General features: G+C 49.7%; 1 protein-coding gene across 1 annotated transcript in view; it reads left to right on the top strand.

Annotated features, from left to right (window-relative positions):
• The window catches only part of rnf123 (ring finger protein 123), a 111,151-nt gene that overhangs the window by 13,607 nt on the left and 76,500 nt on the right, over nt 1–21,044 (top strand). The window contains exons 21-31 of the mRNA XM_076884394.1: nt 239–340; nt 1,960–2,060; nt 2,772–2,964; nt 4,267–4,412; nt 6,132–6,215; nt 7,315–7,422; nt 7,510–7,687; nt 10,932–11,006; nt 14,112–14,199; nt 15,412–15,499; nt 17,632–17,716. Coding sequence (XP_076740509.1) covers nt 239–340; nt 1,960–2,060; nt 2,772–2,964; nt 4,267–4,412; nt 6,132–6,215; nt 7,315–7,422; nt 7,510–7,687; nt 10,932–11,006; nt 14,112–14,199; nt 15,412–15,499; nt 17,632–17,716 — 1,248 coding nt within the window. The remainder of the gene's footprint in view (nt 1–238; nt 341–1,959; nt 2,061–2,771; nt 2,965–4,266; nt 4,413–6,131; nt 6,216–7,314; nt 7,423–7,509; nt 7,688–10,931; nt 11,007–14,111; nt 14,200–15,411; nt 15,500–17,631; nt 17,717–21,044) is intronic.

Here is a 21,044-nt window from a genome sequence, read left to right as displayed (position 1 = left end):
CGGCAAGGTAATTTCAAGACTCATGAGTGAGACCTGCAGTGGAAGCTTCTGCTCCACTGCAGGTCTCGCACGGGCGCGCGCGCACACACACACACACACACACACACACACACACACACGCACACACGCACGGGCACACACACACACACACACACGCGCATGCGCGTGTGTGTGTGTGTGTGTGTGCCCGTGCGTGTGTGCGTCTTCCCTCAGTGATGTGCTTCTGTACCCCTCACAGAGGCCTACGTCCCTCCTCAGTTGTTCTATAACGGGAAGGTGGACTACTTCGACCTGCAGAGGCTGGGCGGGCTGCTGTCCCACCTGAAGAAAACCCTAAAAGGTAAGGTGTGCTCCTGGTGGGCGTGGCCCTGGGAGGCGTGCTCGTGGGGGGCGTGGCCCTGTCCAGCATGCTCCTGTGTCTGTTGTCAGTTTAGGTGTTTGGTAATGACTCTGAGCCCAGAGCGCTGGGACATGCAGGAGTCACTTCACACCGACCCCCTCAGTGTCTGATCAGCTGATTGGCGGCTGGGAGAGTCAGAAGTGCCCCAGGACAACGTGATTGGACGAGCTGTCGCTGCTTTGGTGACGTGTGCGAGCGTGAATCCTTTCTCAAGATCTCCTTCATTGATTTCCTGTCACGTCTGTCTAATGACGAGCTGTGCCTGCGTAGGAATCTTGAACTCAGTTTGTGAGGAGCAGCCAATCAGGAGCAAAGGTGCTCAGAGGGGGAGGAGCTAAAGCAGGGTGCACAGAGGTGTCACATAAACGGGGATTATTGTTAACTCATCCAAGATGAAGGACAGGGAGCTGGAAGCAGGCAAGCGCGCCCGCGTTAATAACTGGATCAAATCTGAAGTCGGTCATCACAGCTGTCTCCACCAGAGGGAGCAAGTGCTCCATGTTGGATAGAAACCTCTAACGTAACCAGTTTGACCAGTTTGCCCCCCATCAGGTTGAAAGCCGCTGGGGGGCGGGGTTGGCGTGAGGAGGTAAATACACCAACCATCACCCAAAAGAACCGTTTGAGATCCTGTCAGGTGTGTTTGATGTCTGTACCCCCCGTACACTGACTGACGATGGCGAGGCCTCAGACTCACAGATATGAAATACAAGAGGCGTGACGGGGTTAGCGGTGAGCGCCGATGGTCCTGAGCCAGCGGGCTTCGCCTCAGTATCAAGAGCAAGCGTCTGAATGATGTTTCCGTGGGGAGAAATGAGGCCGCCATCAGCAGGTGTGTAATGTGGATTGATTCACTCCGTTGTGCTGACTGGCAGCGCTGCACAACTGCCATCAGTTATCCGCTCCGGCGGCCCGCTCGCTTCCATTTCCTCTCAAAGGCGGGCACGCTGCTTCCTCCTACAGTCGCTCGTGATGAAGAGGAGCCCGAACAACTTACAGCCATTTGTATTTTGGACGTTTGACTTTGAGCGTGTGTTCCTGAAGGTTTAGTCGAGGAAGTCCTCTGCAGATTGGTCGGGAACTTCCTGCACGGGCCAACCAGTCAGCTCAGACTTTTAACACCCGCCCTCCTTCACTCTCAGTACCAGTGACAGTTTCTTCGTTACTGCCAGCTTCCTGTCAGGCTGATGCTCATTGGCTAACGCTCACACGCTCTCCGATCAGTCTGAGGCCGTCTCCTCCTGACGCGCCCGGCACGGCTCGACGGTTTGACCTCGTCAGCGGTCAGAACGTTCGTAGAAAGCCGGTGCGAGCTGGCCTGGACGGCTAAGCTCAGTTTTAATGTAGGGTTGCAGTTTGTTTTTAAACGTATTTCTGTGGTTTTGAACTTTTCTGATGGTGTTTTGGGGTCTGAGTGAATATAAAATGCCGCTGTGAGAGCTGTGCTCGTCTGATGTTGGCGTTTTTCTGCAGACAGCTTGATGAAACTCAGCTGATGGGTTTGTTTTCATGAGTGAAGAACTACAACATGACAAATGTGCCTGTTTTCTCTTTTTCAGACGATTTGGCGAGTAAAGCAAACATCATCATCGACCCCGCGGAGATCCAGGCCACGTCCATGGACGACCTGGACGAGGACGACGAGAGCGGAGCTGCTCAGGTGATGTGGTGATGTCATTTGTTTGTGTGTCACCGAGTAAACAGTATGTGTAAAAGTACACATGAGTACTTCCAGATATTGAAATAAAACGATGGAACATGTAAACGTTATGAAGAGCGAGTGCACGGCGATGGTTTCAACACGTTCTGCCGCCATTAAAAACCATGAAACATTTTTATGGCGTGCACGCTCTGAGTTGGAGAGCCGATCTAACGGCGCCGGTGACGGCACGCCCGCTTTGTCTAAGCCTGCGCCCGCACCTGTTTCTGTGGGCTGAGCCGCTCTGAAGACGACATGCTGCAAAATGTTGGCGTGGCGAGACCAGAACCAGCTGACGGGTGGCTCTGCAGGGCGTGGCAGCTGCAGATGTGAAGCACAGCTGGCTGCGTCTGACGGAGAGCCTCGTCCATGTTTCTCTCAGGCTGCTTCCATTTGTCTTCATTGTTCCCGTTCACTGATCGTGGTTTTAATCCGTACTGCTTTAAGCCCCTCCCCCGATTGGCTGCCCTAGCTGAAACTGTGGGTTAGACAGGAAGTGAGGTAAAACGTATCCACTCGTTTTTTAAAGAACAAGCTTTAAAAAATTATCCTCACTGATGTTTAATATCCATAGTTTCTAAATGTGTGACCAAACATCTGTGCAGACAGCTGTGACCTCTGACCTCCTGATCCTCTGACATCACTTTTTTTTTTTTTTCCGTCTGACCACAGAGGCTGCCCGGGGCCGTGGCGATGGGCGGAGCTCTGGCGAGGCCCAGCTGGTTGAGTTCTCCCACTTTGGGTCGGGCCAACCGCTTCTTGAGCACGGCCGCCGTCAGCCTGATGACCCCCAGGCGACCCCTGAGTCAGCCGGAGAAGGTGAAGGTCCGAACGCTCGCCGTGGAGCAGCGCACCGAGGAGGACAGTGAGTACAACTCGCTCCTGCTACGGAACTCACGGGCATCAGCCCCGTTTGCTCAGAGCTTCTCCTGCGTTTGAAAATACGAAGCAGGTCTATGTGGCAGTGCGTGGCGCCCCCTGCTGGCAGCAGGAGGTCAGTGATTTGTCAGGAAGTTTGCTTTTACAGGCGTGATGAACAGCCACACAGGGGATCACTTCCGCATTTGCTCGCTTTGCGTGGAGCTTTTAGGAAGTGAGAATCAGAATTTAATTGTGTGAGGTTCACCTAGGCGTCAACGTGACGAGCGAGTCACTTCCTCTGTGGATGTATGGCGTCATTTTTGTGCCACTATTCTGAGCGCACGTAAAAAGGTTTGCAGGTGCAAGTGTTGCATTTTGAGGAGAAATTTCTTTTGAGCGAAGAAAATTCATTCCTGCGTGCAAAGAAATAATTTCAGTGTTTGCTATCACACACACACACACACACTCACTCACTCACTCACTCACTCACTCACTCACCCACACACACACACACACACACACACACACACACACACACACACACACACACACACACACACACACACCAGCAGCCCCTCTCGCTCAGTTTTTGCATTTGTGGTGCAATGACACCGGCGTGCAGGAGACGAGCAAAGTGAGAGAAGGGCCCGAGCCGTGATCGCTGCAGGAAAACGTCTGCGCTTCCATCTTTCAGTTGGAGTCTGCGTGTTGTTCCACTTCATCCTCCAATCGAAGGTAGTGATAAATGTTCAGCCACGCTCTCCTTTCTGCACCCAGCACAGTAATCAGAGTAAGCATGGTGATGGCAGGAAACAAAGCAGCAGAGGAATCTGCCAGGTAAAATATCAGGAAGTACTTTGTCAGTGACAGTGTTGGAGACGTTTGAGAAGAAGTGATTGGTTCCTGCGTTCTGGTTCTGGATGGTGGGACAGAGCGTGGATGGAGGTGGATCGATCCCTCGCGATGTCCACCAGTGTGTTTCATACCACGTGCTTTCAGCCCGGCGTGTTCAGCTTTACGAGGTATTCGTGTGCTGGGAGCTTTAATTGGGTCACTTCCTGTTGGGGTGTGTCAGGTGTCCTGTTGATTTCACATCATTATTTTTCACTGTTGGCCCAGACTAAGTTGGTCTCTGGTTGTTTCCTTCATTAGTCAAATGAGGCGCTCGTGCCTGATTGGCCGGTTAGACACAGCGTGAAGTTGGCGTGGAGCCAGTTATCATCGCCTGAGTCTTTGGGTGGAAGTGCCACAGCTGTAAAAATCTCTTGCCTTTTTTAACCATTTCCTGTTTCTCTGCAACCTGAAGTCGAGGGAAGTCATGGCAACGACGGCCTGTTGCTGGGGCGACCGCTCGAGGAGCCCGATCAACAAATTGCAGACAAGTCGCTGCTGGAGATCGTGGACGGGATCGTGATGATGTACAACCTGAGTGTCCATCAGCAGCTGGGGAAGGTGAGTGTGTGTGTGCGTGTGTGTGTGTGTGCGTGCGCACGTCTGTGGTGTCTGCGATGAAGACCAGCGAGCACGTCATGGCCGTGCCTTAAACGAAGTGCTGAAGCAAAGAATGTGTCTAGAATTTTTTCTAATCGAATTATTCGAAACACACGATGAACCGTTGCAGCCCTAACTATATGCTTTAAAGGAAAGTTTGAAGCCTAATCTTGAAAGTAGAGATAGTGTCTGTCTCCTGAATCCAAACTGGAAGCTGGTTCCACAGAAGAGGGGCCTGAAAACTGAAGGCTCTGCCTCCCATTCTACTTTTAAATACTCTAGGAACAACAAGTAGGCCTGCAGAGCGAGAGCGAAGTGCTCTAATAGGGTGATATGGTACTACAAGGTCATTAAGATAAGATGGGGCCTGATTATTTAAGACCTTGTATGTGAGGAGCAGGATTTTGAATTCTGGATTTAACAGGAAGCCAAAACAGGAGAAATCTGCTCTCTCTTTCTAGTCCCTGTCAGGACTCTTGCTGCAGTATTTTGGATCAGCTGAAGGCTTTTCAGTGAGTTTTTAGGACTTCCTGATAATAATGAATTACAGTCGTCCAGCCTGGAAGTAATAAATGCATGAACTAGTTTTTCAGCGTCACTCTGAGACAGGATATTTCTAACTTTAGAGATGTTGCACAAATGAAAGAAAGCAGTCTTACATATTTGTTTAATATGTGCGTTGAAGGACATGTCCTGGTCAAAAATGACTCCAAGGTTCCTCACAGCGTTACTGGAGGCCAAGGTAATGCCATCCAGAGTAAGAGTCTGCTTAGATACCATATTTCTAAGCTTTTCAGGGCCGAGTACAATAACCTCAGTTTGATCTGAATTAAGAAGCAGAAAGTTAGCGGCCATCCAGGTCTTTATGTCTTTAAGACATTCCTGCAGTTTAACTCATTGGTGTGTGTTATCTGGCTTCATGGACAGATAGAGCTGGGTGTCATCTGCATAGCAGTGTAAATGTATGCTATGTCTTCTAATGATGCTGCCTAAGGGAAGCATGTATAATGTAAACAGAACTGGTCCTAGCACTGAACCCTGTGGAACTCTGCTGTAAAGGTTAATGCTGCATATTTTATTCCTGTGACTTTCTCTGCAGCTGGTTTTGTCTGCAGGTGGAAAAACTCCCACAGTGAGTTCATCCTTTGGTTTGGTGCTCATCACGCTCCAGTTGGTCACATCACTGTTAACAATCCCTTCTTGTTTTAAACTTCTATATTTAAAACTTGCTGAAGTATCTGTGGGCGGTCCTGACCTTTAGCTGCATCCACCTTTCTCTCGGGTGGGTTGACCGGAAGCAGCTGTGCTCAGAGCGCTGTGATTTGTGTGTCTGGTTTTATTTTTACGTTTTTATTCGAGGTGTCTGAATAACGTGTCTGTGCGCATTAAAGCGAAGCACTCCGAGTCCTCTGGTCAAACACGGGCGCCTCGCTGAGCCTGAAGGTTTTTTCTACTCTGCGATTGGCTCATCCTCCCCACACTAACGCTGTGCGACCTCTGACCCCTGTCTCATTTAAAAGCGCCTCTGAGTCTGTAACGTGTGCGTTTCCATCACGTAGCTGCTGCGTGGTCAGACTCTAATGACGAGTTTTCATGGTCGCTGTGACAATCAGCCAATTAGATCGCTCGTGCCTCCAGTGTTTTTCTCAGCAGCGTGCTAACATGTGTCTCTCCTCTCAGATGGTGGTGGTGTCGGACGACGTCCATGAGTACGCCGTGGCGCTGAAGGATACGGAGGAGAAGATCGCCCGCTGCCCCGCCAGAGTGAGTGCCACCGCCGCCTCAGCTGGACATCAGGGCGAGTTTTAGAAGCAGTGCTTGGTCTGAGTGACCCTCATCACTCAGGTCACTCAGACCAAGGCTCAGATTGGTGAGGTGGGTGGGGTCAGCAGTGGGACCTGATTGGCTGATTGACCGAGTCAGACAGCTTTAGACAGATTATCACTGCAGTGGGAGAGAGGAGCTCAGGAGGTTCATGGATGCTGGGAGACGGAGGCAGATGATTGGCTGTGGCGCCCCCTGTGGGAGAAAGACCTTTGTTGCAGGCTAACAAAAACGACTGCTTAGCTTTGGATTCATGGTTTACAGAGCCTCTGATTTTCCTCGACAGCAGGTGTCCGTGTGTCTGCTCTCTGTCTGACATGAGATCACTTCTGATTGGATCACGTCCAACGACACGAACGATAGAACAAAAGAGCATCTCTCAGTGAAAGGGGGGATGGCTCGGTTAACGCGCCCCTCCACCCCTCACTGGGGCGACGCATTCCCACCAACAGGCCCTCATTTTCTGCCACGCTTCGTGTTTTCATGTCGTTCTCTCTGCAGGATTTCTTTATTGATGTTCGCTGTAGTTATTAAACTCAAATGTGTTGAAGTGAGACTCATGCTCAGGCTTTATTCAGGTCACAGGCCTCCTCTGGTTTCCCACTGAATCTAGAAACCCTCGTTTAAACGCCGCTGTTGGTCCGTCCTCATTAATAAATCTGACGCACTGCTTTTTGTTTGTCGGAGCTCTTCTCGAGGTAATTGGCCGCGCTGCTGTCAGCCCGTCGTGATGCAGAAGCTCCTCTCATTAGTGCCGCGGAGTAAACTCGCTCTCTGAAGGCAGACGGGAAGAGTCGGAGGAGCGCCCCCATCAGGAGCGATGCATCCTGCGATCGGCGAGGGCCTCAGTCAGGCCGTGTATGTCCTCGTTAACTGCAGGGAACCAGAAACCTGCAGCGTGCACATCATGTCAGATCAGAGGCACACGTACCTGCTCACATCACCTGGGAGCGTCTCTGCTCCTGCGGTCCAGGGAATAACGGAGTAACCGAACGCGGCACGGACGCTCGGCTGCTTAATGATCGCGTGTCTGTTTCAGAGGGCCGACATCCTGGAGGAGCTCCAGAAGAGCCAGAAGGTTTTTGCGGAGAAGCTGAACCACCTGAGCAGGAGGCTGGCCTGGATCAACGCCACCATCTACTCCAAGGTGAGCAGGCCGCTCCGCCCGCTGTGCATCCGCATTAAATGGTGGATTTTGTGTTGTTTCTGAGCTGTGTGCTGCTGCTGTCTCCAGGAGAAGATGCTGGACATCTACTGGCTGCTGTGTGTCTGCATCCGCACCATCGAGCACGCCGACAACACCGGCTCTCTGTTCGCCTTCACATCAGAGTTCTACCTCAACGTCGCCATGAACGCGTACAGCGCCCTGAAGAACTACTTCAGCCCGGCTAACGGCATGGACGAGCTGCCCGGTAAGCACCGCGAACCATCAGCCCACCCAGCCTGCAGGTGATGTTTGACCTGAGGCAGGTCGTTGAACGGGCGGGGCGCGCTTCATCAGGGTTGTTATGGAAGACAGTTGGAAGACTTATTTTTTTGTATTAGTCTTTGCTGTGAAGCCAAGCGAGCGTTCCCTTTTCCACCTCACCTGTCGAAGGTGTCTGCAGGTGCACCTGCGCGAGTCGTGGTCCAGCTGTGCTTCAGTGTTTGATCCTGTTTTAGGTTAACGCCGTTTCTGTGACGTCGGGTTTTTGTTTCCCGTCTCGTGTTTGTGTGTTTAAACGATGCTTGCGCTGAAAGTCTCCCCACAGCATCGCACCTCCACAGCCTGCACCGCTCACACAGGCGGGCTGGTTGTGTTCTCCCCACCTCTGAGCCGACCACGTCGCAGCAGACGTAAGGAGACGTCCAGATTGGTCGGTTTGTTTTTTCTGTTCTTAGCTTCAGGAGTGAGACGGCGTGATCTGCTGCTGTTCTTCTGCGCACCTTGGTTATAACGAGTTGTTATTTTATTGGTTATCGATTAGCTGTTATTTCTTTTGACTTCCTGTCAGCTCGAAGCAGTCTGCCCTTCTCCTCTGACCTCAGCAGGGCGTTTCCTGAACTCTAGAGCAGGCGTGTCAACCGTACGAGATGATTTCATCTGTCAGTCGTTAACGGGCCGCCGGTATGTGGGAGCCGGACCTTCAGCCCTACTGGGAACCCATGCAGACAGGGCGGCGCAGTATTTTGATTTTGATGGGCACACCATGTGGCCATTCACGCGCAATGACACCATCATCTGTGAAAGAAGAGGGCAAAGCTTCTTTAGCAGCAGTAGTAGCAGATGAAATGGGCTTTGTGATGAGATGCTTCATCGATTCATTTGTTAGTACTTGAAGACACTTCCATCCTCGATAAAGCCGACTCGAGGTCACTGAGGTCATACGGTCTCATTTTAGCTGGTTTGACGTTTGCGTTACTTGATGAAGTGGACGGACTTTTACTATTATTTTATTAATATTTGTAGTAATTAGCTCGACCCCGGATGATGCACGTGTATTTACGAGCCACTACGAGTTTTCGTGGACCTCCAATCTGTGGCTTGCAGACCCCTGGGGGTCCGTGAACCCCAGTTTGAGAGCCAATGGTCTAAATGAGCCTCACAGGCCTGAATGTGTGTTTGACGCCGTTTATAATCATTATAACTACAGACTCTGCTGCTCATCACAAACAAGCACAAGCAGACTTTTTACACACACACACACACACACACTGACACACAGACACACACACACACACTGACACACACACACACACACACAGACACACACACACACACACACGCACACAGACGCACGCAGACGCACACACACACAGACGCACGCAGACGCACACGCACACACACAGACGCACACAGACGCACACAGACACGCACAGACACACGCACAGACACAGACACACAGAGACACAGACACACACACAGACACAGACACACGCACAGACACAGACGCACACAGACACACACAGACACACGCACAGACACAGACACACGCACAGACACAGGCACACACACACGCACACAGACACACGCACAGACACAGACACAGGCACAGACACAGGCACACACACACGCACACAGACACACGCACAGACACAGACACAGGCACAGACACAGGCACACACACACGCACACAGACACACGCACAGACACAGACACACGCACAGACACAGACGCACACACAGACACACGCACACACAGACACACACAGACACACGCACAGACACAGACACACGCACAGACACAGGCACACACACACGCACACAGACACACGCACAGACACAGACACAGGCACAGACACAGGCACACACACACGCACACAGACACACGCACAGACACAGACACACGCACAGACACAGACGCACACACAGACACACGCACACACAGACACACACAGACACACGCACAGACACAGACACACGCACAGACACAGACGCACACAGACGCGCACACACACACGCGCACACAGACGCACACAGACACACACAGACACACACAGACGCACGCACACACACAGGCACACACAGGCACACACACAGACGCACACAGACACACACAGACACACGCACAGACACACGCACAGACACACGCACAGACACAGGCACACACACACGCACGCACACAGACACACACAGACACACGCACAGACACACGCACAGACACAGACACACGCACAGACACAGACACAGACACACGCACAGACACAGGCACACACACACGCACACACACAGACGCACACACACAGACGCACACAGACGCACACACACACGCACACACACAGACGCACACAGACGCACACAGACACAAGCACAGACACACGCACAGACACACACACACACACAGACACAGACACACACACACACACAGACACACACACACACAGACACAGACACACACACACACACACACTGACACACACTGACACACACTGACACACACACTGACACACACACGCACAGACACACAGGCACAGACACACACACGCACACAGACGCACGCAGACGCACACGCACACAGACGCACACAGACACACACACAGACACACGCACAGACACACGCACAGACACAGACACACAGAGACACAGACACACAGAGACACAGACACACACAGACGCACACAGACGCACACAGACACAGACACACGCACAGACACAGGCACAGACACAGGCACACACACACGCACAGACGCACACAGACGCACGCACACACACGCACACGCACAGACACACGCACAGACACACGCACAGACACACGCACAGACACAGACACACGCACAGACACAGACACACGCACAGACACAGACACACGCACAGACACACACAGACGCACGCACACACACAGGCACACACACAGACGCACACAGACACGCACAGACACACGCACAGACACAGACACACGCACAGACACAGGCACACACACACGCACACACACAGACGCACACAGACGCACACACACACGCACACACACACGCACACAGACACACACACACAGACACACGCACAGACACACGCACAGACACAGACACACAGAGACACAGACACACGCACAGACACACGCACACACACAGACACACGCACAGACACACGCACAGACACAGACACACAGAGACACAGACACACGCACAGACACACGCACACACACAGACACACACACTTTATTTTATCTTTCTCCCTCAGGCTACGAGGAAACTCTGACTCAGCTCGCTGCCATCCTCGCGAAGCACTTTGCAGATCCACGCATCGTTGGGACAGGTAACACACACACACACACACACACACACACACACACACACACACACACACACACACACACACACACACACACACACATAACATTTTTCTGTCTCGGGGAGATTTTCAATAAAGATGTGACAGATTAAAGGAAAACCCTGACCTTGGCACCACTTCATAAAAATGGGTCACGCCTCACAGTTTTCATCCAATCATAGCGAGCCAGAACAGGTCCACCTTTGATTCTAGTTGAGTAAAGAGCAGCTGGAATCGGCAGCCTCCTCTTCTGAGATCACTTTTATTCATGTGTCCGACTCTCTGCGGTCCTGCTGCCCTCGCAGTGCAGAGCGGGACACTAAGCTTCATTTCTAATTAAAGACACGCCTCCACTGGCCTGGAGGGCGCTCTCCTTCTTGACCTCTTCAGTTCTTACTAAGACTGTTTAGAATAAAACCTTATTTCTATAAAGTGAGGCCAGTTGTAACAAGCTTAGCTTCACTGCATGTTGCTGGTGTCTCCACCCACAGGGTGGTGTGGATCTGTGCAGCACTCTCAGGTGGAGCACACACCTGACCCTTTAGGACGGCTTTTCCTTTAATCTGTCCCCGGTCTGCGTGTCCTTCTCTGTACTCGTGTTTAGGGCTGGGCCATATTATACCGTTCACGGTAATACCGGTATAATGTTAGGCAACGATAGGAAAATGAAATATCGCGATAGAATGGGAGTAAAACGCGCATGCGCAGTGCCTTTGTTTTCATACGCACATGGCCGATTGTTGAGTGAAACAGATGAACCAGAATTGGTTTGTACAAATGGTGCAACTTCAGTGATGTGGAACTGGTTTGGTGTTTGTCCGTCAGATACACAACAAAGCACATTTTTTTGCAGAACATGCAAGCGGCCGTTGTTATTGTCGTATTTGTCGGACTAAGATGCTCTTAAATCTGGGAGTAATCTGGGTCCTAAACTCCGTATGCTTCAGGTCAAACAACACTGCAGCATCACTGAGAGTTAAAAACTGTCTAAATTCTTTCATCTTTAATAAAACGATCAGCATTGCTGCTTTACCAGGTGTAACTATAAAGTTTAACTTCCAGGCATCCATGAAAACAAAAGTTATTACATTTAACGGAGTTAGAAGTTAGCAGGAAGCTAGCGGAAGTTAGCTCGCTAGTTTCGCTAGTTACCTAAGCATGATATAGTATGTTCTGACTGAGAGATTTCTGAAAAAATTCAAACGTACAGCTCTGCTATCACTTCCAACATAAATGAAGACAGGAAACGAAACAGCAGTGACGTTTGTAGGGTTACTGAAGTTGGGCTAGCTGGTATATAATGATGTGCTACGTGATCGCTAGCGACACAGCTATGTTAGCATAACATAAACAGTGAAGCTGGAGGACGAACACTAACACTTTTCCACTTATAAAAGTTAACGTGAAGGTTCCTGATAGTTAGAGACAAATGCAATCACATGGCAGGATGCTGTAAACGGACCAAACTTCAGTCAGGAGAACAACTGAGATAATCCATCCACAATACGAGGTTAGTCATTAATATACTGCAACAACATGGGAATAGAGCCGCTGCCAGAGAATTCAACATTAATGAATCAATGGTACAGAAGTGGAGGAAGCAAGAAGAATGAGTTTAATAAAGTTTGATTTATCTGACTGCTTTGTTTCGCTTAATGTGCCTTATAATCCCGTGCACCTTATGGTCTGAAAAATACGTACTGCACACTGCAGTTTAATGTTGCAAAGCACCTCTTTTTAACTTCAGTGGATATTATACATGGTTATGCTCAGGATATGTCAGCACATTTCTACTGGAAATGCCTTTTGGTTAAACTTTCAGCAAGGAATTTGCATTTGCACTGTTACATTTTTATAAAGCTTTAATGTACATAAAAACCAGCTTCTTGTTTAAGTGAAAATAAATGGAAGGTTGTCTTTTTGCGCGAGTAATGTTGTGGAGTTGTATTTTGTCTCGCATCAATTATATCGTCAGTTATATCGTTATCGCAAATTTTCAAATATATATCGTGATAAATATTTTTGGCCATATCGCCCTGCTCTACTCGTGTTTGTCTTTTAGTGCAGATCAGCTCCAGTCAGAGGAAGCTAGCCCCTCTGTGCAGCAGCGCCCCCTGCTGGGTGGTCAACACTTACTCCACCCACCCACTCCTGGACCTCCACCTCCTCCAGCTGTTCTGTGGGTTCTGTAATCTCCAGCTGTGTGTGCTGGGCCTCCTGGTCAGATGCTGAACCTCCTCCACTGCCTCCCTTCCATATAGAGGAGCAGCGGCTCTCCTCTGAGCCCCTCACTATCTCTTGTCTATGAATGACCACCTTACAGGGGTGGAGATGTTTGCATGTTGGCCAGAACTGTAGGAGGGTGTCGTGTGAGCAGGTCACATGGGTCCCACCCACAGTCAAAGGTTCCTGATCCTCTTGGTGTAATCCAGAGAGCTGATCTGGATCCAGGCTGAGGACGGAACATTTAGCCTCGGTTTGTGACCCGTCGCCTGGAAACAGCTGATGGGGTGGCGTCGACACCGCCCGCCCGGGGATGTGTGAATGTGATAACTTGAACGAGGTGACGTAGCAGCTTCACATTCATACCGAACGTGCATCTACGAGGAGACGGAGGGCGAGCACTGGAGCCCACCATAACTAATGAACCGAATCCCCCGAGGACCGCGGGACGCCTCGCAGCAGAAATGATGAGCTCAGCAGTTCCATCCATCATCTGAGATAAAACGCCGTGCGGGGAAATCCGGCCTCGAGCGGTCTGGTCCAAACGGCGAGGCGGGACCTGTTAATTATGAAGTCCTGCTGGAGGACAGCGGAGGAGACTGAGTGGATGTAATGGCTTAGACGCGCCTCACTGCCATTTTTAATGAGGAGACTGAAGATGAGGAGGAGGAAGGGTAGAGGATGGGAAAGTGAGAGCCTGCTGATAACAGTGTGTCATTAGAAAGGTGTAACTGATCGTGTGTGTGAGACCGACCTGGAAGCAAACAGCAGGGGGCGCTGCTGCACACGCGCAGTAAAGCTGTTTTCCTGCTGCAATGTTTATTTTTCCAGCTGTCTTTGAATCTCTGATCTGCTCTCTCTCCACAGATATCAAAGACTCTCTGATGCAGGCGCTGGCCAGCTACGTCTGTTACCCACAATCCCTCAGGGCTGTGGAGAGGATCCCGGAGGAGCAGTGAGTCTGGTTTGATTGTTTTCCAGAAAAACCTTCAGGGTGACTGAGCTGCTGCTCTTCAGTGATCAGTAAACACTTACTCGCCCATCCCACCTGGACAGGTGGCCAGTCCATCGCGGGTGACGCACACTCGCCACTCACTCTCTCACCTGCAGTCAGTTAAGCTAACGAGCGCGTGCTTGGCGTGTGGGAGGAAACCTGCGACCTTGGGGAGACGCTTCCTGCTGTGAGCCGATGGCGCTAACCGCTGCTCCACCGAGAGGGGCGGCCGTGAGCTCATGTCCTGCAGCGGTCCAATCCCGTGGCTCCAGTTGTCTTTGAACCGACCAATCAGCATGCCACATTAAATACCAGCGGCTCCCCTCCTGTGTGAATTCGGACGCAGCGCTCGAGTCTTTGCGATGAGACGCATTTAAAATAGAAAGTCTAAATCTGCTAATGGTGGATTCTTATTGGCTGGCAGCATTTAAGGCTGTTAGAGGGTTTAATAAAGCCACGCTGTGCCCTCTGTAACATGCTGGAGTTTGTGGGGTGGTGTAGTTGGATCCATGCACTACACCCACTCTGAGAGCTGTTTTCATCTGACCTCTGACCCTGAAACCTGCCGGCAGGGTTCAAACATCAGGGCGGGACCAGCAGCGGGGCGTCGGCAGAGACGGCGGGCAGTCTGATGTGAATAACAGCTGCGCTCACAAACGGAGCTCCTGAAGGGATTGATGTCATGTGGTGTCAGCTCGCCACAGCTGATGGATCAACGTGTGTCCGGCGTGCAGCTCGTGATGAGCGGCCTAGTTTGTCTCCTTACACTAAACGACACACGGCATCGTTTCTGAGCATCAGTCAGGATTAAACGTCCCTCAGCTCTGTCTGCTCACAGGGAAGTTGCACGATGCGTGCCGCCGCCGCCGCTTCCTCCCTCGGTCCACGCCCTCGGGCTGTGTGTTAGTCCGCTCCACGTGTAGCACGCTCGCACTCTGACAGCTGGGTGAGAAGTGGGTGCATTGTTTTTATTGTTTGTGCCTTTTTAGCTGCTGTAATCGAGCCTGATGTGCGAGCCGAGCCAGAGCTCTGCTCACTCAACGTCTGCGGTGACGTTAGCAGCATCAGAGCAGCTGTTCAGCTGTCATGGAAACAGCTGCTCCCACTGAAATGATGTTTATGTGTCGGAGCTGACAGGAAGTGACGTGTTGATGCTCACCTGTCTGATTCCAGGCGAGTGGCCATGATGAAGAACCTGCTGGCTCCGTACGAGCAGAGACCCTGGGCCCAGACCAACTGGATCCTGGTCAGACTGTGGAGGGTGAGACAGACACACACACACACACACACACACACTCCTAACAGGCCAATATCCAAACTGCCTTTTATATAGAAGGTTTTAGAAAACGTAGTAGTAGAACAACTTAACTGCATTTTTATCCAGGAAACAGTTATGGACACTTTCCAGTCTGGTATTTGTAAATTGCATCCCACTGAAACGGCCTCCCTTACAGTATCCACTGATGTCTTGATGGCAGCAGACTCTGGAGAGGACGCAGTGCTGGTCCTGCTGGATCTCGGCTCTGCTTTTGATGCTGTAGATCACAGCATCCTGATAAACAGACTCGAGAACTTGTTTGGGATTACTGCTGTTGTTTTAAAATGTCATATTTGTGTGAGAGATCTTTTACTGTTCATGAATCGTGGAGCCTCAGGGACCTGTCCTGGGTCCAGTTCTAGTTCTGCTTTATATATTCCCCCCGAGCCAAATTATTAAGCGCTATAAAAATATCTCCTATCATCTCTATGCTGATGACATCCAACTGTACTGTTCCTTCAGGATTTCTGACTTTTATAAATTGTCTAATTGAAGTCATTGGTTGACAGAAATCAACCAGCGGTTAAATGACAATTCCCTCCAACTAAACTCTGATAAGACAGAAACTCAGCGTATCAGCTTCTTAGACCCTCCTGTAAAATCGAGCCTCAGAAACCTCGGTGCCATGTCTGACAGCTCGCTGTCGCTCGAGCAGCCGGTCCGAAACTGTTTTTATCATTTACTGAATGTTTCTAAACTCAGACTAATGGAGTCAAAGCCTGAACTTGAGGTGATTATTCGTGCTTTTACTTCCTCTCGGTTAGACTACTGTAACCTTTTACTTGTTTTAACAAATCAGCCTTAAATCGTCTTCAGACGGCGCAGAAGGCTGCAGCGCGACTGTTAACAGGCTCCAAGAGAAGGTCTCGTGTTACTCCAGTTTTAGCTTCCCTTCACTGGTTGCCTGTAAGTTTTAGGTTTGATTTTAAAATTTTAGCTGTAACCTTTAGAGCAGGTCTGATAAATATTGGAGACCATGTAGGGCCCTGCATGGTCTCCAATATTTATCAGACCTGCTGACACGGCACTCATCTTCTCGAGCTTTACGGTCATTAGATCAGAGGCGCTGGTGGCAGCGCCCCACGGCTGTGGAGTCTCTCCCACGGTCTCTACGCTGCACGGACTCATTGTTTTAAAAAACAGCTGCAGACATTTTTATTTAGAAAAGCATTTTATTAATTTCCTCTTATGTTGTTTTATTTACAGTTACGTTGTTTTATATTTCCATTTCTTGTGTGTTAAAGCACTTTGTGGTTTTTATCTGTGAAAAGCGCTATAAATCAATTTTACTTGCTCAGCTGTTATGAGCAGGTGCTGCGATCCTGCCGTCAGCTCTGGGCCACGGTGAAGTCTGTTCATGCAGCACATTTAAAAGAAGCAGAGCTTCACAGGAAGCCGACAACAGAACAGTATCTTTACAGGATGACGAGGTTGAGCTCGAGGCCAGAGAGTCGGAGTGAGACTGGAGCAAAAGTAGAAGCAGCTCCTGTATGAAGGGCAACAGCTGAAAGAACTGAAGGTGTTTACTGAGGATCAGCAGACCGCAGTGTTCAGACTAATGCACCAACACATTCAGTCTCTATAGGAATCCTCCACGAAATGAAGCTCGCAAAGGGTTAACATGTTCACGCTGTCTTGCCTCAGGTGAAAGTGGAGCAGCGGCTGTCACCAATCACAGCCAAGCTTTGAACAGACTGACGGATGCACCGCCCTGAGTGGTCGAGAGAGGCCGGTCAGCACAAGCAGACATGGCGTCTTTCTTTAAGATGAAAATCAGCGTTTAACCAGTTCTTTAGGTCATCACGGCCGTTTAACAAAGATACAGTGACGTGTTCGGGCTTTTGCTCAGTATTTGTTGTCTAACACAAACATTTATTGATCGTTTATTGTTAATTAATCAGTGAAATCAGCACTGATGAAGTGTTAGTGCTGCAAGAAGTAAAGCAGCGTCTGGAAGATGATCAGCACTGATGCTTCAGCGATCATCTTCCAGACGCTCCAGTGTTTTTGCAGTTTGACTGAGAGAAGCTGTCTCCCTGCAGCTCTGCTGACCTTCATCCCTCTCTCTTCCTCAGGGTTGTGGTTTTGGCTACAGATACACTCGCCTCCCTCATCTGCTGAAAACCAAACCCGAGGATGCCAACCTGCCCAGTCTGCAGAGTAGGTGCTCTTTGCTGTTCTGTCTGTGCATGCCTGTCATCAGCTCCCGTCTCCTCCTCTTGGTTTGCAGCACGCTCCCGGTTCAGGTGCTCGCTCTTTCATGAATTTCCATAAATAAATTGAGGCGGCGGCCTCGTCTGCAGTTTATTTTTGCCGCAGCTCGCTGTGATTTACGGCTTTAATCATCAGCGTTTGTGGAGGTGAACGTCAGAAATGAATCACCAAAGTTGTGTGTGATGTTTGTGCCGAGATGAAGACTGACGTTTTATTTTAGGAAGCGGCTCTGCAGCGCTTCAGTGTTTGTGCTGAAAAACACAGACGGCCTCGACTCGCCGTCGACATCATGCAGAAACATCTGCTCTCAGAGTGAAGCGCTGCTCGGTCCTCGCACGCCGAGCTGTGGATCGTCACGTGGAGGCACTTTAGCAGCCTGCGGTGCTTTATGGGAGCGTCTGCATCCAAAAACACCTGCCCTGCACCCCCTCACTGACTCTGTGACGCTCCTCAGTGGGTTTTTAAAGAGCTCAGGGTGGAAAAATAAAAGCCAAATGCAATAAAACTGCTCGACACACTCAAATAACAACAGTGCAAAAAGGAAAGTAGCTCACTAAATTCTTTTAAAGGGGAAATTCATTCATTACTTTAGGTCAGTTATACACCAGCCTCTCTCCTGGACGTCTCCATACCTGCACAGGTGTTTTATCTGCACCGTCCAATCTTCGTCCTCTTCGTAGCTTCCCTCAGTTCCTCCTCCTCTTCACTGACTGTCTTGGATCTGTCTGCCTCACTCTGAGTGCTCCTTCCAGCTTCTCAGCGCACTCCCAAAGGACAGAATAGAGATTCAGTAGAGACCGAATAAACACAGAATAGAGACGGAGTGATAGAGCCACTGCCTCTTCTACGTCCAGCATGCCGACTACACTATGCTACGCCTCCCATCAGGTTTGGGCGCTCGTGTTTCCCAGTTTGTTATTCCTGCTGATGATCTGCTGGGTCAGCGTACAGAGCGCAGGCACAGAGCTCGAACCCCTCTCCTCGTCTCTAAAACTGAGGGATGGATGAGGGTGGTACACTGAGAGTGCAAACACCAGAGGTTAAAGATGAGTAATCGGTCAGACTCAGGGCGTGGCATGGGTCGGAGGGCGTGGCTGAAGTCAGAGGGCGTGGTAGTGACTGTGTCGTGAATATGAACTGGGACAGAAGCTCTGTCCGTGGTGCTGAATCCTGTTTGTGTCCCACCCGAGTCTTACTCCTGCACGGACGCTGACTTCTCTGTGCTTCTCCTTTGCATGCCTTTCAGGAGATCTGTCCATTGCTAGTTTCCAGAGTAAGTTCATCATTTCACCTCTCCCAGTGTTGTCCTCGCTGTCTCTGTCTCCTGCTCCCTTCCTTCTGCTCTCCTGAGCCTCCTGAGCCTGACTCAGCCAGAAGTGCACGTTGTACTTAATCTATAAACGACCCTCTGGTGGAACTCGGTCGATACTCAGCGTTTCAGGTTGGAGGCACAGCTGCCCCCGTTGAGGGGTTTTTTTTCCTCTCCAGCTGATCTGAATCTTTGTCATTTTTTGCTTTAGATCAGGGGTGTCAAACATAAGGCCCAGGGGCCAGAATTGGCCCAGCAAAGACTCCAGTCTGTGGACAATTCTTGAAAGTTATTTCAGAGTCTGTTTCTTTTCTTGGTGATAAAGACCCACCGTTCAGGTGATTTAGTAATATAATAATAACAGTTATGGTAATATGTGTCGTTTTGGCTGCTGTTACAACCAAACTTCCCCTTGTGGGACAATTAAAGGATTATTCTATTCTATTCTATGTACTATAAGGTTTAAATAAAAAAAATAAAAAATTCCATTTTTTTCACTGTTGACTTTAAAATAGATTACTGCCAAAAATGAGCAGAAAGGTTGTTTGGTAATCACAGGACAGTCGAGAGTTTGACTCGTTTCTTATCATCTGACAGGCAACAGGCATTCAAAGTGAGGCGTGCTCGCACGTCACAGGTTACACGTGTCGTTGAACGTCTTCACGCTGACGCGGCGCTCGCTGGTCTGGCCTGAGACCAAAGTGAGCTGTTTGTTTCCCGCAGCAGAAGAAGAGTTCGACATCCTGCTCTGGATACTTGGAGTCTGTCTTGCGTGATGTCCACATCGAGCTTTTTCCTTCGTTCTTCATTATGACTCATTACAGAAACTCTGTTGGATTGTTGTCTTACTGTGAGCTCATCTTTGGACGTCGTTCGGTGGAAAAACGGACAAGTATAAAAGGCGGAGGCGGTCTGGGTGGTGCTCATAATGCAGCTGCTGTGCGCTCGTGGCGGCTGCCTCGGTTTAAAGCTCGAGGCCTAATAGCTTCGTTTCATTGTTAATTGGATTCATATTTGTGCTCCGTGTAAACGGCTGCGGCACTTTTTATTTTTTAGTTTCCTTCAGTCATAAGAAATCAAATCTGTAGCTGTGCTGATGGAGCCCAGAAAAACTCAGTAATCCCAGTAATAAATAGGACTGGGTATCGTCACTGGTTTCTAGAATCGATTCGATTTGAATCTGGGAAACTTTGCTTCAGACAGTCACAAATATTATAATTCAGATCACTACATATTTTTTCTTTTTAATAATAATAATAATAATAATAATAATAGCATAACAACATTGATAATTACAGAATTTTTTTAAAACAAACAAAAACAAAACAAAGAACTCAAAAAAAAAAAAGAAAAAGTGAGGAAACCAGAAAACCCATCATGTGAACCCCTCCCACCATCCCCCCACCCCTTTACCCCTGTATGGCTCTCAGCCTCATCACATTCGTGTATCCAGACAGCCCATATTTACACCTCTCTATAGAAACTCTCATGCACAGGAATCAACACCCCCACGATAAAACTGCAGCATTCAGGGAGTCGAATCAGCAGGGCCCAACCGGGGATCAGCTCAAGGCAGACCCAGGCAGTACCACCGTCTTTGGACCTAACAGACCATCGAGATGGCGCAGATCCCCTCAGATCCCCCTTTGTGTTTATGTCTTCGTGCAGAATCGTGTTCCTGCTCTCATTTACTGTTTTGGTGGTTGTTTAAATTTTGTGAGGTTTAACCTGAGATTCTGGCGTTTTGGGCAAAATAAATTTATATTTCAAAAATCGATTCAGGATTTTAATGAATCGATATCATGTTATTCAAGCCAATCGATAAATTAATTATCAAAACCCGCCCCAGTAATAAACCCCAACTGGGACGCATCTCACAGCATCGTACTTGAGACTCAGCGGGTGTTTTTTGTTATATTGTTCAGAGGGCAGAGAGGATTGGATTTAATGACTCCACGGAGCTGC

The sequence above is a fragment of the Maylandia zebra genome, linkage group LG5 (genome assembly GCF_041146795.1).
Source record: "Maylandia zebra isolate NMK-2024a linkage group LG5, Mzebra_GT3a, whole genome shotgun sequence".
Classification (NCBI taxonomy): Eukaryota; Metazoa; Chordata; class Actinopteri; order Cichliformes; family Cichlidae; genus Maylandia; species Maylandia zebra.
Note: the sequence above shows the minus strand (reverse complement) of the source record. Positions and strands in the feature narration are given on the sequence as shown.